The 12,570-nt window shown below is 36.9% G+C and overlaps 3 protein-coding genes across 5 annotated transcripts in view; all 3 read left to right on the top strand.

Annotated features, from left to right (window-relative positions):
- Positions 1–1,070: 1,070 nt before the first annotated feature.
- ciao2b (cytosolic iron-sulfur assembly component 2B) lies at positions 1,071–4,079 on the top strand. The gene is made up of 5 exons (XM_084403922.1): positions 1,071–1,306; positions 1,499–1,576; positions 1,697–1,822; positions 1,914–1,959; positions 3,758–4,079. Exons 1-5 carry the CDS (start codon positions 1,178–1,180, stop codon positions 3,856–3,858), a joined length of 480 nt encoding a protein of 159 aa, XP_084260048.1. The 5' UTR covers positions 1,071–1,177; the 3' UTR covers positions 3,859–4,079.
- A 4,441-nt stretch (positions 4,080–8,520) lies between these two features.
- rrad (Ras-related associated with diabetes) lies at positions 8,521–10,925 on the top strand. Of its 3 annotated transcripts, none has more exons than XM_084403351.1 (5): positions 8,521–8,613; positions 8,808–9,084; positions 9,247–9,320; positions 9,489–9,693; positions 9,911–10,925. In XM_084403351.1, exons 2-5 carry the CDS (start codon positions 8,826–8,828, stop codon positions 10,186–10,188), a joined length of 816 nt encoding a protein of 271 aa, XP_084259477.1. In that variant the 5' UTR covers positions 8,521–8,613; positions 8,808–8,825; the 3' UTR covers positions 10,189–10,925. The 3 variants fall into 3 exon arrangements, with proteins under 3 accessions (XP_084259477.1, XP_084259475.1, XP_084259476.1); XM_084403349.1 differs by having other exon boundaries at positions 8,716–9,084; XM_084403350.1 differs by having other exon boundaries at positions 8,706–9,084.
- Positions 10,926–11,161: 236 nt separating this feature from the next.
- Positions 11,162–12,570, top strand: part of cdh16 (cadherin 16, KSP-cadherin) — a 45,328-nt gene continuing 43,919 nt past the window's right edge. Inside the window, exons 1-3 of the mRNA XM_084405907.1 lie at positions 11,162–11,195; positions 12,097–12,155; positions 12,246–12,341. Coding sequence (XP_084262033.1) covers positions 12,099–12,155; positions 12,246–12,341 — 153 coding nt within the window. The 5' untranslated portion in view covers positions 11,162–11,195; positions 12,097–12,098. The remainder of the gene's footprint in view (positions 11,196–12,096; positions 12,156–12,245; positions 12,342–12,570) is intronic.

Genomic DNA, 12,570 nt, shown 5'->3' with positions numbered 1-12,570 from the left:
TATGTATATATATTTTAACTAAACATTTTATATACACATTTGTCTAATGATTGTTCGCTGAAGTAGTGTTTTTGTAGTTGGAATATATAAAAAATAAATACCAACTCAAACTAGAATCTTTTGTAGAATTTTTAATCTCTTTGATACATCAATATAGAAGAATATGTTTAAATCACTTTAGAAGGAAGCAAAGAAATTACTGGTCCAACTTCTCCCTCTTTTTAAAGTGTGGAAAAGGGAAAAGAAGTTCAAAGATCGAGACTCCAGCAACACCTGTAGTATATGCAACAACTTTATTTTAGATTTTTTAATACTAAATGTTTTAAGCTGCCTAGTGGACAAAAACAGTTTGTTTGTTTTAAAATTTACAAAGCATTTCAGACAGTAATAAAGTAGATGTAGATATTTGGCAAATCTGTAATATTTACTTATACTGTTTCAGTGAGTGTACTTTAATAAGCAGTAACATAATTGTGGGCAATCATGTTAAAAGAGGTACAGATGAAATGTGTAAGTGTTAGACTGTATACAGTTGCTGGTTTGCGGTGGCAATACTCCATTATTCACTGCAAGGCAGGGCCCCAAAATGATCCTGCTTAGGGCCCCCAGATTTACAGAGCCGGCCCTGATCACCCCTCTTAGTTAAAGACAAATTAATTTTTGTGTCCCCCTTTCAAAGACAAAATTGGAAAATTGTCTTGATCCACGAGGTCATTCTGTGCAATGATAATAGTTTAAATCTGAGGTCATTGTTGCCATAAATCTGAGATAAAATGTTGCAGGTGTATATAATGAGAAATGCTCAAAGTATTGCATATAGGCCTATTTGTGTTGATCAGAACAACCCTTTTTCAGCATCTGTTGAACAAGTAAAAAGGATAGATTTGGGATTAGAATTTGTTTAACTCCCAAGTTTAAATAGGTAAAACAACTGCATGGAAATCTATATTCTTCTTCTTATTATTATTATTATTATTATTATTATATGTCTTCAAAGGCAAAAATTGCAAGAAAACTGCCGGACTTTTATAAATAAAACTTTTATTTTAAAAAGCGTTTATACTGTTTCCTTATATAACTTCCGGCTGGCTTGTTTTGGAATCGCAGAGTTTGCGAAGTGATCTGACGTCTGACAGCGTTGGTTGTTGGTTATTATTTTATCGTTGAGTAGATAATAATGTCAGGGGGAACTCGACTAGAAAACGCCAATCCTCTGATTTTTCAGCGATCAGGGGAACGACACCTAACTGCCACTGATGAAGATGAGGATGTAGCGGACCCCATCGATGACAGGGAAATCTTCGATATCCTTTCAAAATACGTTAACGTTACATCATTTGACTCTCGCTACACAAATGCTGTGTAAAGTCAGCCTTGTTGCTTTGAATTATCTGCCATGTTGAAAGTTAGGCTACTCTTAACAAACTGCAATAGTTTAGACGCCTCAATTTAAAGCATTTTGAATACTTTGAGTCAGACCTTAACTAAATGATCACATCTAATCAGATCGATCAACGATCCTGAGCACCCACTGTCCCTCGAAGAACTGAATGTCGTGGAACAAATGCGCGTCAATGTGAGTCCGATCTGCGAGCAGTTTGAAGAGGAATAGACCTTTAACGTTACACATTAATCAAATGGATACAATATTCTATCTGTCTGTCTGTCTGTCTGTCACGTTCTTCTCTCCGAGTAGGTGAGTGATGAGGAGAGCACAGTGTCTGTGGAGTTCACACCGACTATCCCACACTGCAGTATGGCCACTCTCATTGGCCTGTCGATCAAAGTCAAGCTTCTGCGCTCCCTGCCTGACAGGTTTAAGGTACATTTTAGTGAGCTGCCAAACACAGGCTTGCATTAGGCTTTGAGATTTCCCATCTACAAGTCATTCATTGTTGCCTTTTTGTTGTTAGATTGACGTTCACATCACACCTGGCACACATGCCTCAGAGGATGCAGGTAAATGTTTATTATAAAATGACATATTATGAAATAATGGCATGAAATGCATGACATATGAAATGCATTATTTAATCAGAAAGGGGGGAGACAATAGTATTGCGATAATAGTATTGTGAAATATTATTACAGTTTAAATAATGGTTTTCTATTTGAATAGGCTATACTTTAAAATATAATTTATGTCTGTGATGCAAAGCTGAATTTTCAGCATCGTTACTCCATTCTTCAGTGGCACATGATCCTTCAGAAATCATTATAATATGCTGATTTGCTACTCCATTATTATCAATGTTGGAAACAGTTGTGCTGCTGAATTTTTTGGGGGGGATTTTTTTCAGGATTCGTTGATGAATAAAAAGTTTTTAAAAAAGAACAGCATTTATTCAAAATAGAAATATTTTATAACAATATAAATCTTTACTATCACAGTTTATCAATGTAACTTCTTTTAACAATTACATTTCTGACCCCAAACTTTTGAAAGGTAGTGTATATTGTTACAAAATATTGATATTTTAAATAGATGATGTTCTTTTTTTAACTAAAGAATCCTGAATTTTTTTTTTTTTTTTTTATATATTAGGCAGCACAGCTGTTTCCAACATTGATAATAAATCAGCATATTAGAACGATTTCTGAAGGATCATGTGACACTGAAGACTGGAGTAATGGCTGGTGAAAAGTCAGCTTTGTGTGTATATATATATGTATATGTATGTGTGTGTGTGTGTGTATATGTATACACCTGTATATTACATATATTATACATGGCATATGCATTTGATATTATCTATTTCATTCATCAGGCTTTTATGGCCCATTTAGGATGACATAGCGAGAATATGGAACTCACATGAAAAAAATACATGCATATTATTCAGGCCACTGAGCAAAACTAATTTTGTGCAAATATTGTTATATTTATACGTCCAAAACACAAGATACATTTCTGATAGCTTGTAATATAAATTATGAGATTTTTTTTAACAGTACGGCAGACCACTTTCCTAAAATGCATATACATATGATTTGTTACTCATCTCCCAATAATGTCTTGGTAAGATCCAAGGTAATGTTATATAAGTATAAATATTAAGATGTTAAAATGCTTTGTTTTATGATCAAAGTTTTAATTGTGGGTGGCAAAACATATAAATGCAATGATGATCAAGAAATGTACAAAAATAAACATTCCCCAACAGCCTGTTATATCATATTTGATTCATACATTAACATTATTATTATATATTTTTTTTAAATATGCATGTGTAACCCCTCACCCGAGTCCTACTTGCCCCGCTCTGTGCGGGCCTCGAACACTGGTTTCCGGCGTGAGAGTCAGGCGCTCTAACAAGTCTGTTGAGATCAGAGGAGTGAGGTTTACTCGTACAGCCACTACTAGCTGGCCTCCGTTACACATGCATAATCAAATAAAAAGAAAGTTCCCTCAGTCTAGGAAATGTTCATTTTTAAATATTACTTACAATATAAAAGTTATTCTTATGTTTACACGTGTACTACGACCTGAAGGTGGACTTTTTTAGAATTATACTAAAGGCCTTTTACTTGAACCATCAGTCAGTGTGCAGAAGGCATGTAGTAGATTGTGTGCATCATCTTTTTCAGCAAAGTGTTGATAATATATAGGCCTTAGAAATCAATGTATCAAAAATGGTACAGTAGGCTTTATGTAACATTATATTATGTAACTTTATGTAACATAATATGTAACATTATATTTTTTATACAGCACCCTGTTGAGTTTGATAATATGTTGTGTTTTTTTCTCCTCCAGTCAATAAGCAGCTCGCTGACAAAGAGAGAGTGGCAGCAGCTCTGGAGAACTCTCAGCTTCTGGAGGTGGTCAACCAGTGTCTGTACACCAGAAGCATGTGATCAGAAGAAGCCTGCCGCTCTAGTGTGCTCCTTTGACACATTATCTTGATTGAACTCCTAAAGGCAAGCCAGAGTTGTGTGACGATGATGATAATAATAATGTGAGCGCCTTGATCATTATTGTTATTGTTTTGATTCTTTTGTAATTCTATTGCTACACTCACAGTACCAGATCAGGAAGACTGGTTAGTACTTATAAAGTGAGAGTTGAGCTAAAAAGGTGTCAAGAAAGGAAACCACAGTAATAGAGAACGTATGTGGAAACAGAATTCGTTTTTATGTTACGTGGATACGGAACGAAAAATTATTCTGTAACCATGTCATATATTTGTGAATATGCACAAAATTACTTTTAATAGTAGTCTCATTTTGACATAGCATCATTTTAGAGTTGTTTTCAAAGACATTTCTTATTGATCAAAATGGAGCATGTGTACAGCAGAAATAGTTTGGACTGCTTTGTTTTGTACCTCTTGTTTTTGCCAATAAAAAATTGAAAATGAATTTTGTGTTAAAGTTTTTTTTTTTTAAGATTTAAAGAATTTAAGAAAAAGTTCAAGCAATTACCCATAAGCATTTTCCCAAGGTCAGTTGTATTGATGTTACAGGCAGCTATTTACTGTAATCTGAATTTTTTTTTTTTTTTTTTTTTTTTTTTTTTGCATAAGCTTGTTTGGAAGGTAACAGTAAATAAAAAAAAAAAGGCTAAAAATAAATAACTAAAATAAAACAGGCCTAATTTGTATGCTGTGGTATAAATATTTCATTTCTTCAGATAAATCAAATACGGATTTACTTGTAGGCTACATGGATTTAGCATTATACATTATTATTTTACGGCTCTGTGGAATACTTGATTCTGATTGGTCAGTAGTGCCATCCAGCGGTAAATTATTCCCAGATAACAACCGCTCAAAACAGATAACGTTTCTGGGTTACTGAGGTCAGATGTGCTTATATGCTTGCTAGGAATGTTTTTTCTTCGTGCAAGTTTTGCATTTGATGAGCAAATAAAATAAAATCTCAGTCGAATCAATATTTTGTGTACAGTTATTTAATTATGCCATCCAGTATCGTGGACTCGCTCTCTCTTGTTTCATACAAACGCAGCTGCTGCCATTTTGTGACTATTGTTTTGTACACTGTCATGAGATACAAACAGGTATGATTTTAAAACAGTGTAATCTGAAATCAATATACACTCACCTAAAGGATTATTAGGAACACCATACTAATACTGTGTTTGACCCCCTTTCGCCTTCAGAACTGCCTTAATTCTACGTGGCATTGATTCAACAAGGTGCTGAAAGCATTCTTTAGAAATGTTGGCCCATATTGATAGGATAGCATCTTGCAGTTGATGGAGATTTGTGGGATGCACATCCAGGGCACGAAGCTCCCGTTCCACCACATCCCAAAGATGCTCTATTGGGTTGAGATCTGGTGACTGTGGGGGCCATTTTAGTACAGTGAACTCATTGTCATGTTCAAGAAACCAATTTGAAATGATTCGAGCTTTGTGACATGGTGCATTATCCTGCTGGAAGTAGCCATCAGAGGATGGGTACATGGTGGTCATAAAGGGATGGACATGGTCAGAAACAATGCTCAGGTAGGCCGTGACATTTAAACAATGCCCAATTGGCACTAAGGGGCCTAAAGTGTGCCAAGAAAACATCCCCCACACCATTACACCACCACCACCAGCCTGCACAGTGGTAACAAGGCATGATGGATCCATGTTCTCATTCTGTTTACGCCAAATTCTGACTCTACCATCTGAATGTCTCAACAGAAATCGAGACTCATCAGACCAGGCAACATTTTTCCAGTCTTCAACTGTCCAATTTTGGTGACCTCTTGCAAATTGTAGCCTCTTTTTCCTATTTGTAGTGGAGATGAGTGGTACCCGGTGGGGTCTTCTGCTGTTGTAGCCCATCCGCCTCAAGATTGTGCGTGTTGCGGCTTCACAAATGCTTTGCTGCATACCTCGGTTGTAACAAGTGGTTATTTCAGTCAAAGTTGCTCTTCTATCAGCTTGAATCAGTCGGCCCATTCTCCTCTGACCTCTAGCATCAACAAGGCATTTTCGCCCACAGGACTGCCGCATACTGGATGTTTTTCCCTTTTCACACCATTCTTTGTAAACCCTAGAAATGGTTGTGCGTGAAAATCCCAGTAACTGAGCAGATTGTGAAATACTCAGACCGGCCCGTCTGGCACCAACAACCATGCCACGCTCAAAATTGCTTAAATCACCTTTCTTTCCCATTCTGACATTCAGTTTGGAGTTCAGGAGATTGTCTTGACCAGGACCACACCCCTAAATGCATTGAAGCAACTGCCATGTGATTGGTTGATTAGATAATTGCATTAATGAGAAATTGAACAGGTGTTCCTAATAATCCTTTAGGTGAGTGTATCTTATCCCCATAGTTATGTGGCGAAATGCTGTGTGGGATGAATGACTGCCGTATCTCTTAAATGTCCGTTTAGTTTGAACTTGCCGCGCAGCAACTGCTCTCACCGTGGAAGCTTTGCGTTTAAAGACCTAATAAAATATTTCAACTCAGATCAATATTTTGTGTCTAATTATTTACTTATGTGGCAAGTAGTCGTGTAATAAGCGGGATAATGTACATCCAGCCGGTGGTTCTCTCAAAATAAACCCCTTCAGGTTATTTAGTAACCCCTTATCTTTACACTAGACACTTCACAAAAGAGGCATGGTAACTTCTGTAAAACTAGCTATTATTAACCTTCATCACAGACCATCGACCTTACACTCTGTTATTGCAATTTAACAAGTTACTGACCTGTGTTATAATTAAGTTATAATTTAAACTTTTTTGTCATCGAAAGCTTTGAAGATAATCCAATCTGTCTAAGCTAAAGGCAGAAGACAGTGATGATATACAGATACTATAAGCACAATAGGTACTAAGCAGAGTCGATTTAGATTACACTTGCTTGGCTTTCAAGTCATGAAAAGTGCTTTCTCTGGCATGCATTAAAAATGCATGATAGATATGATTTCATGTAACAGAACTCTTATTCAATAGTCTTTTTATAAATTACCAGACTAGCTAACGTTGCAAGTCTTTTTCGGTCCAGTCATAAAATACCGAACTTTCAGATATAAATTTTTGTTATCGTGCATCTATACGTAGAAAGGACAAATGTCAGGTCACATCTTTGTGCCTCACAATCTCATTGACTGAATAAAACAGTACATGATTGTAAATGATGCAGTGCATCAACTAACTGTGATCTATACATTTATTCTGATTATGCTTATGTCCAAGACTTGGTTATGTCTATTGCTCTGTAAAGTGTTTCTTCATGGTTAAGCTGTTATATTCCAGGCCTTGGCATTTTAGGTGAATTTTAGAAGCTAGTGCAGGCCATAAAAAAAAAAATTCCCACAACTTTGGCAAGTCATTGCAATGCATAAACATCCTCTACATAATAAGTCTGTGTGTAAAAGAACTGAGTGGAGCATACTTGCCAAATTTATTCAAAGTCACAGAGTCAGTCTCTACACATGAGAGCAAATGAATAAAAAAACAATCAGATCTAATAAAACATGAAGAAATGGTCATATGTACCGATCCTTGCCACTAGATGGCAACATTGAACTACCTATAAATGCACTCCAGCAATGTGATGAAAGGGTCGTTTTGCCCTTCAAAATTACTGGATATATAAAAAATAAAAGGTTTCAAGTGATGATGTTTCAAGACGTAGGCTACGTAATGACATTTTGGTGACTTTACAATTTATCATGAATTAATTTAATGTTAATGTACCAAACTGTTAGTTAAGTATTAAGTATTTTAATTGTGTTACTGTAAAACACTGATGATAATAAAAAGGTAGTACAATTAAAAGCGTGACTTAAAAATTGACCTTCCCAGCTGTAACCAATGATATTAGAGCACAGTTTGCCACACAAACAAGAAAACATCAGGATAACAAACATAACACAAAAATAATGCTATAAATACTAACTAAATGCTACAGAAAACACCCCAGAGAGAGAGAGAGAGAGAGAGAGAGAGAGAGAGAGAGAGAGAGAGAGAGAGAGAGAGAGAGAGAGAGAGAGAATTTAAAATACATTCTGTAATGAATACTTCTAAAACATTTGACAGCGAAATTACACAGACGTTGTCTATTGAAATATATTTTACCATATATGGTTAGGCATCTTATAGCTAATGTACAATATTTTCACATTGTTTGACCTATAAAAAATACGATTTTTACAGTGCAGCTGTTCTCCGGCTATAAGACCATTAAACCAGGTAAAACCAGTAAGATATTTGTTCCAGCAGTGTAATGAAAAAAATAAAATAAAATAAAATAAAATAAAATAAATGTTGTACCCTGATTTATTTTCTTGAAGCATTGATGACTGGTTATACGCCTTTACAGACAAAGAACGCATTTGGCGGAACCTGATTAAGCCCATCGTCCACGCACTACACGAGCAGGGGAGGGAAGACCCTCTCTGATGGACGCCCTCGCAAGATTGTGAATCACACGCCCCTCCCTCAAAATCATGTTACTACTAGAAGAAAGACGAGTGATTCTCCGAGGCAAGCCCTCCCTCGGCTGACGTCACTCACTCGCATAAATAAGGCATCCGTATCGTCAGAGATTATAAGCGAAACCCTCAGTGGAAGAATAACGGAGTTAAAACGGAACAACTGGAATTTTGACATTGAACGGAAGACGTTATAGCCGCACTCACATGTAAGTATCATTTTGACATGTTTTCGTATCTTCATATTGGTAGTATAGGTAGCCTATAAGTGTATAAGTATATTACAGCTGTTATAATATAGTTCTACACAGACAGGTTTGGAGTCATGACTTTGAACAAAGGAGACAAGTTGAGGAACATGGATAAGAGGAGAGGTAGCATGCCGTTTCCCCTTCACCTGCAGAACTTGCACAGAAGGAGCATGCCGGTGGACGACCGAGAGCTGCACTCGATGCCCGAGGCTCAACCCACCGAGCTGTCCAGCCTCATGCGCTTCAGTCCGGGAGAGCAGCACAGGAACAGCTGCGTGTCCGACTCCTCCGACTCGGTCATCTCCTCCGGCAGCGACTCAGACGGACAGGTCTACAAGGTGGTCCTCCTGGGAGAGCACGGCGTTGGGAAGTCGAGTTTGGCGAGAATATTTGGTGGAGTTGAAGACAGTAGCGACTGCGAGGAGACGGGTAAATATCTATATTGCATCTTTACCCTACAGACCTATAATTTCAGAAGATTTTAGGACACAGTCAGTCTTTGGGCAGCATCTGTCTTAAGACGTGGTGCTTTTTTGTTTTAGAAACCTGTGTAATATTATCTTGTGCTTATGTATTGCACTTTCATTTCAGGAAACACATATGACAGATCGCTTGTGGTTGATGATGAGGAGACATCAATCCTTCTGTATGATATATGGGAACAGGTAAGCAATCAACATTGAGTAATATTTATCCACAAATTTATTTAAAATTAATAATAATACAAATAGTATAAATGAATTACAAAAAAAAAAAAAATAGATAAAAAATGGAATGGCTTTAATGATCTCCATCAACTTTGCACTGTATAACCGTTTGTTTTATTCCTACAGGATAACAGTCAGTGGCTGAAAGATCAGTGCATGCGTATGGGAGATGCCTATATCATTGTGTACTCGGTAACAGACAAGTCCAGTTTTGAGAAAGCTTCAGAGCTACGAATCCAGCTGCGCAGAGCTCGGCAGTCGGAAAACATCCCCATCATCCTGGTGGGAAACAAGAGTGACTTGGTGCGGTCCCGAGAAGTTTCTGTAGATGGTAAGATTTCACCCATCTTCTTCTCTATTTTAAATATGGCATGTAGAAACACAGACTTTGCAGCCTCTGGTTGGAGTCATGTTTTGGATAAAGTGCTCATCTCTCCTGAGCTTTGAGGAACAGCCAGGAGGCATATAGTAATGATGACACTGTAGCCTCAGTCCCTCTGGTAATGGAGTTATTGCTCACCTGCATCTCTTTTTCCGTGTCTCTCTAGAGGGCAGTGCCTGTGCCGTTGTGTTTGACTGCAAGTTCATTGAGACCTCAGCTTCCCTGCATCACAATGTGCGCGACCTCTTCGAGGGCATCTTACGGCAAATTCGCCTTCGCAAGGACAGCAAGGAAGAGAACGCCCGCCGCATGGCCAACTGCAAGCGCCGCGAGAGCATCAGCAAAAAGGCCAAACGTTTCCTGGGCCGTATGGTGGCCCGGAAGAACAAGAAGATGGCCTTTAGACAGAAGTCCAAATCCTGTCACGACCTGTCAGTGCTCTGAAAAACTGGACTAATATGCCCTCTGATACCCACGACCAGAAGCTGTGTGTTTTTAATGCTAATATAAAGACTATTTAGCTGTACAGACAAATATGAACTTGTTTTGTAAACTGAAAAAGAGATTATGTATGAAACAAAACTGACAAAATCATGTTGATTATGTTGGCCGGCATGAGGCTTTTTTTATTGTTACGTTACTTGTTTTTGTTTCGTTGCCTTAATATGTATAGTTGTCAAATTCTACGCATGTAAATAGGAGGTAAATCCACTAATCACAATGTTCCCTTCGGAGAGCTATGGTTATGTTTGCACGGAGGCAAAAGAAATTGGTTATTTTCCTGATGTGCACTACAGCTGTATCAGGTGTGGAATGCACATGTGTGCATATAGATGAGCACAAGTCATTTTTCTTGTTGAAATAACATATGGAATCTAATGTTACTTGAAAATGAGTGCGCCGGTTCGTAACTCAACCAAGACACCAAACTAGAAGGTTTGGTTTTTTTGGGGGGGGGTGGGGGAGGGGAGGGCAAGAGGCAATATAAATAAGAAGTTTCAATATAAGAGGTCTGACATAATATGGCTACTTCGACATCTATGCTCCGTGTGCAAATGACGACATAGAAGCAATAAATTATGTTTTGTGAGCTGTTTTTAACAACGTTTGATTTGCACTTAAAGGCATTTAATATTATTGAGTTGTTAATTTTGTTACATGTTTACAATTGGTTTTATAATAAAATATATTTAAAAAAAAAACTACTATCTGAGTTTACTCTTTCTACAAACACAAAATACATGATTCAAACTTGAGGCTATAATACCATGTAATTTATTCCCCCATACATATGCAAGCCAAGGACGGTAGTATAATTGGAGGAAACAAGGTAGTTAAAGGTTTTCTCAGACAAATTAAGAAAGCTAATCATTAATCAGATAAGGCAGATGCAATGCTCTTCTAACGCTTTAGCCATTCTCAATTTCGCTATCGGCAAGTGTGGACTGGAGGTAAGAGCTGCTTTTATTAAACAACATAGGCCTTGATCAGATAAACAGAAGAAAAAAGCGTGGAAGATTTTGCTGTATCTGTCACAGTTCACCCTGACATTAATTTGGAGATTTTTGTTGCCGTTTTTTTATTATTTGCGTTGTTTTTATTAGGTTACACTTATTATTATTTCATCATAAAACATCCGCATTTTACTTGTTACAGTAGACTATCGTAACTTTATTTAGGCTATATTTGATTTATTTTATTAAAGTGCGAGTATATTTAGTTCTGTCACATGGCGTAGGCTATATGTTTTTTGTTTTGTTTTGTTTTTCTTTACTGACGTAATTTCTTTCTTTTTTCTTCATTGATGTAATCGCTGCGTACGATTTATCCTTTTCTGAAACCAGTAGCCTACCTTTTGTATTAAAAAATAAGTTAGCCTAAATCGTGTAGCTGTCCCTGAAAAAAAGGACACAGAAGTAGCTCGACACTTACGTGATGTTACATTAATGAGATGTACTCGAGTTGAACATTAACTGGAGAAAAAGTATGATGGCACGCTTGATTCGTTCACTCAGCCAATTACAATCTCTTAAGGGTGTACCCAATGGTTTTTAGTTTAGTTTAGTTTAGTTTAGTTTTTATAAACGATTGGAGAAATACACTACAGTAGCCTACATTCACATAAGATTCTAAGTGTTCAGGAACAGGCCTACACGTTGCTCTTGGTTAAAAAAATATATATATATCAACACAAACTTAGACAGCTACTGAGTGCACCTTAAAAGCAAATCCAGTAGTCAATTTATATATTTGTCTCTTCTCTGTGTTAAAAAACTTAACAAAACTGAAGCTTGAACTTTAAAGCAAATAAGCATAAATGCTAAAGTTATGTTGTTGTTGTTTTTGTCTCAGGCATGAAGGCCGCTGTTGGCTCGATGGAATCTCTGAGTGCTTGCTTTATTGCATTGAGCGTAAGTTCTCTTGGCCCTTTTGTCTGGAATATATACATTTTCATCACTCACCATGATTTAACTTCTGCAATTAATTGCTTTCTGTTTTAGGTGCTGACTCAGAACATTTTGCTTTCTGAGACTGCTCATCTTAAAATTGGTGTTCCTGAAAACTATGATGGTATTTTCCCATGGTACCTCACCAAGGTGAGTTTTTGCTGTTAGGAGGACAAAATATTTTTGGAAAGTTTACATATTAGTAGAAGATTTAGCTTGGCTTATATTGGGTATATTTGTCCACTGTAAAAATAAATATATACAAGAAAATAATAAATACAATATGTATAATAATAATAATTGACTGTGGAAGTGTGTGTAGACTGAGTGTATCTCAAATAGATGAAGGGTAAGGGCCATAAAGAGCTGTGGAGGTTAA

This window comes from Rutilus rutilus (assembly GCF_951802725.1).
Source record: "Rutilus rutilus genome assembly, chromosome: 3".
Taxonomy (NCBI): Eukaryota; Metazoa; Chordata; class Actinopteri; order Cypriniformes; family Leuciscidae; genus Rutilus; species Rutilus rutilus.
The sequence above is the reverse complement of the archived record's forward strand: the minus strand, read 5'-3'. Positions and strand labels throughout refer to the sequence as shown.